At 34.6% G+C, this 4,175-nt stretch overlaps 1 protein-coding gene across 1 annotated transcript; it reads left to right on the plus strand.

Moving 5' to 3' along the window:
- Positions 1-243: 243 nt before the first annotated feature.
- LOC124371800 lies at positions 244-2,148 on the plus strand (the record flags this gene model as incomplete). The annotated part of the gene is made up of 2 exons (XM_046830153.1): positions 244-694; positions 1,919-2,148. Coding segments are annotated over exons 1-2 (681 nt in total), but the record flags the coding sequence as incomplete, so codon positions are not given.
- Positions 2,149-4,175: the final 2,027 nt, after the last annotated feature.

Raw genomic sequence — 4,175 nt, forward strand, 5'->3', positions numbered from 1 at the left:
AAAAACTTTCTTATCTCAACCATGAACTCTTTCAAGAACGAAGTTTTTAGTGAGCTTCAAATCTACAGCAAAGAGTTTTAAGACTTCAAATTCTCCTTAGAATTTTTCTCAGGGAAAATGGACATTGCCTCTGAATTAATGAATAAAATAACGGAAGAAATGAAAAGTGCAAAGGAGGAAGCCCGACTACTGCGTGAAGAAAACACCAAGTTGCGCACGGCCGTGGAGGACCTATAGATGAGAATGAGAGACATGGAACAGTATTCGCGGATCTCTAACATTGAAATTAGCGGAGTTCCTGTGTCCCAGAATGAAAATTTGGAGAGTCTGCTGTGTGATATTTCCAAGGCCATCAACGTGGAGCTGAAGGAGGAGAGTGTCGAGGCGGCGCATAGAGTCCCCAGCTACAACAAGAAGCGAGCTGCCCCCATCGTCGTCAAGTTCAAGTCCCGACGAGACAAGGAGACGTGGATCAACGGCTTCAAGGCGACGCGACCCCTGACAGCTGACAAGATCAACCCGAGGATGCCGAAGGAGAAGGTGTTCATCAATGAGCACCTTTCACCAGCAAACAAGCAACTCCTCTCCAAGACCAAGGAGGCTGCAAGGGACCGCGGCTACAAGTTCGTCTGGACCAAGGACGGGAAGATCTTCGCACGGAAGGACAGCGGCGATAGAGTATTGAAGATCACTGGTAAAACTCTAACACTAGACATGTGAGTACAGAGATGTACATAGTTTGTATATAACTGTATCATATAACAATCAGCCATGTATATTAGTTTAGCATATGGACCCAGAAAATAATATTTTGAATTTTGAATATCTAAGCAAGGATTTTTTTCCCTCCACTGAAATTACATTTAGCTGCATCCATATAAATATTAGAAGTTTGAGACAAAATTTTGACATATTACTAGCCAGTTTAGCGAAATTAGACCACGAAATAGATTTAATAGTTTTATCAGAAATCTGGATTTTCGAAGAAGAAATTTACTTGTACAATATACCGGGATATTCTAGTTTTGCGAACTGTAACCAAACATACCGCAGTGGCGGTATTATAGCATTCGTTCGTGATACATTTAGAACCAGAGACAAATGCATAAAAATGACCTCCGCCGATATTTTAATTCTAGAGCTTAAAATAAAAAAATATATTTTTAATATATTTTGCATTTACAGACTACAAAGTCATACTGCACATAACTTCATTCAAGAACTAGAACCTATATTAAACCAACTTTCAACAAATGTAATTTATCTGGGTGATGCTAATATTTGCATAAAAGTAAACAATGCAGAGGCAGAAGTATATCTTTCCTTAATGTACAATAATGGATTTTCTTCCTTTATTAACAATCATACTAGAATATCGCCATAATCTTCCTCCTGCATAGACCATATTTTTATCAGACATAAAAATCTAAACAAATTTGTATCAGGAAACTTTAAGTCCGAAATTACTGATCATAATTTAATAGCTTTGTTGATTAAAAATGAAAATAATGTTAATCGATTGCTGAACATAGTAATTCTACTGTAACTTGCGAAAAAGTCGATTTTGAAAAGTTAAAGAATTTTTTAAATGATTATAACTGGAATAATGTTTTAACTGAGTTGAATGTAAACATTGCAGTAACAGCGTTTTATAATGCAATCCAAGAGGCCTTGTCATGTAGTAAGGAGACTAAAGTAATTAGATATAAATATCAAAAAGCAAAATACAAAAGCCCTTGGATTAATGAGTACCTTTTGAATAAAATTGAAAGAATAAACAAATTAAGTAAAATAAAAATAAAAAGGCCATACGACTTAGGGTTCAAAACATATTTCAGTAATTTTGTAAATAAACTCAATTTAGATATTACTAAGGCTAAAGACAAATATTATTCAAGTTTATTTGATGTGTGTAAAGGTAACAGTGCTCAGCAGTGGAAGTTGATTAACAGCCTAACTGATAAGACAGATAAGCAGCTGATAACGTGTGTTCAAGACAGTGACGGCAACAATGTAGAGGATCCACAACAATTGGCAAACATGTTCAATGAATACTTCATAAACGCTCCCTTATCACTGGTGCCCCACACTGGTGGAGTGGATGCATCTGGTTGCGTCTACCAAATAAACAGCCTGTTCTTATACCCCGTATGTGAACAAGAAATTCTTAAAATAATCAAATCTCTCAAGAATAAGAAATCAGTGGGCAGTGACTCTCTCTCGGTTCAGCTGTTAAAGGAAATCGCTCCAGAAATTTGTCATGTATTGGTACATTTAATTAATATTAGCTTCTTAACAGGGGAATTCCCAAACAAATTAAAACAAAGTATTGTTGTACCGATCTTTAAGAATTCTAAGCGGGACCTCCTACACAACTATAGACCGATTGCTTTGCTTTCTGTGCTATCGAAGGTGTTTGAGAGAGCAATGAAAGTAAGGCTCCTAGAATTTTTAAATAAACAAAATTTTTTCAGTACAAAACAATTTGGCTTTACTAAAGGGAAAAAACACCGAGTTGGCAATAGTGGATTTTACTGAAGGCGTATACAAGGGTTTTAACAATAGCGAAAAAACATCGGGGATGTTTATAGACTTCTCTAAAGCCTTCGACCTTGTCGATCACGAAATTTTACTTAGAAAATTAGAAATAGCTGGGATAAGAGGCATTCCCTTGATGTGGTTCAGAAGCTACCTATTTGGCCGCTCACAGCAAGTACGTATTCAGTAAAATTTAAGTCCACCAAAAATAATAACAAAAAGCGTACCTCAGGGGTCCGTGCTCTCTGCCTCTTTATTCTTAGTGTTTATAAACAGCCTATTAAATATCCCAATGGACGGAAAAATCAGTGCTTTTGCTGACGACGTCTCACTTCATACACAAATAAACATTGGGCTCCCATTTGGACACAAATAACTGAGGATCTCAAATCACTTCGAAATTGGTGCAATAATAATAAAATGGTAATTAACGTTTCCAAGACCAAAATTGTGAATTTAGACCTTAGAGGGTTTTCTTTCGATACGGATTTACATTTTCACGTCGTTAATGAGTGCATCCAACCTTGCGATTGTGTTAAAATTGAGCAAGTTAATCAATTAAAATATCTTGGTGTTTACATAGACGATAAACTTTCATGGAAAACTCATACTTCACAATTACAGATAAAACTCAGGAAAAACATAAGGAAATTTTATTTTTTAAGAAATATTGTAAATTTAAATCTTATGCGGACCCTTTATTTTTCACTTATAGAGTCAAGACTAAACTATGGAATTGAAAACTGGGGAGGGACAGACAAAGTGTCCATTAATCCATTAATAGTAACGCAAAATTATTTTGTGCGTATAATTACCTTCCAACCAAAACGTGCCTCTGCTCCTCCATTATACAACCACTTTAAGATTCTTCCCTTAAGTCATTTATTTGTCTACAAAGTTTTTAAAAATATTTTTTAATAGAAGTGGAAATTATGGCATCGACAGAGCCTATAAAAATACTAGAAGTGTGGCTCGCGGGCTCTACACTCATCCTAAAGTAAAAAAATCGATTTTTAAAAAGAGTTTTTGGGCCCCAAAACTTACAATCAATTGCCAAATTTCGTTAAAATAAACAATAAAAACTGCAAACAATTTGGCTAAAGTTAGAAAATGGTTACTGACTAAAGATGACATAAGTTATTTATTTACGATTTTATCGTAAGCTGCAATTAAAAACAGGTAGAATAGATATAGATATAGAATAGATAGAAACAGGTATCATTAGATTGAGTTATTTTCCACACTTTAATTTGTATGTAAAAATCTTTTTTTCACTTAGATGAAACAATTCTGTGGTGTAATACTTTAATTAATTTTACGTTTATTATGTTTTTAAAGTATATATTATTTTTGTATAAAGAGTTATTTTAGCAATAGCAAGCATAGATTGCGAGTGCTGTGGTGTCGACCAGGTACACAAGAAGATAGCTATGTAGACTGACTGTCAGTGTAAAACTCTTAGTTAAGTTTTCTTTGCACTAGCCATCGCTACTTGTTCAGATGGCTAGTATTTCCTCCATTTCATTTACTGTAAATTTGTACAAAGTTTGGAATAAAATATTTCTTATTCTTATTCTTATTTTCCTGTTAATCCTTTTTGATAAAAGTATATTCCCGACATATTAATATGTGTGCAT

The sequence above is a fragment of the Homalodisca vitripennis genome, unplaced genomic scaffold, assembly GCF_021130785.1.
Source record: "Homalodisca vitripennis isolate AUS2020 unplaced genomic scaffold, UT_GWSS_2.1 ScUCBcl_2006;HRSCAF=6329, whole genome shotgun sequence".
NCBI classification, from domain to species: domain Eukaryota; kingdom Metazoa; phylum Arthropoda; class Insecta; order Hemiptera; family Cicadellidae; genus Homalodisca; species Homalodisca vitripennis.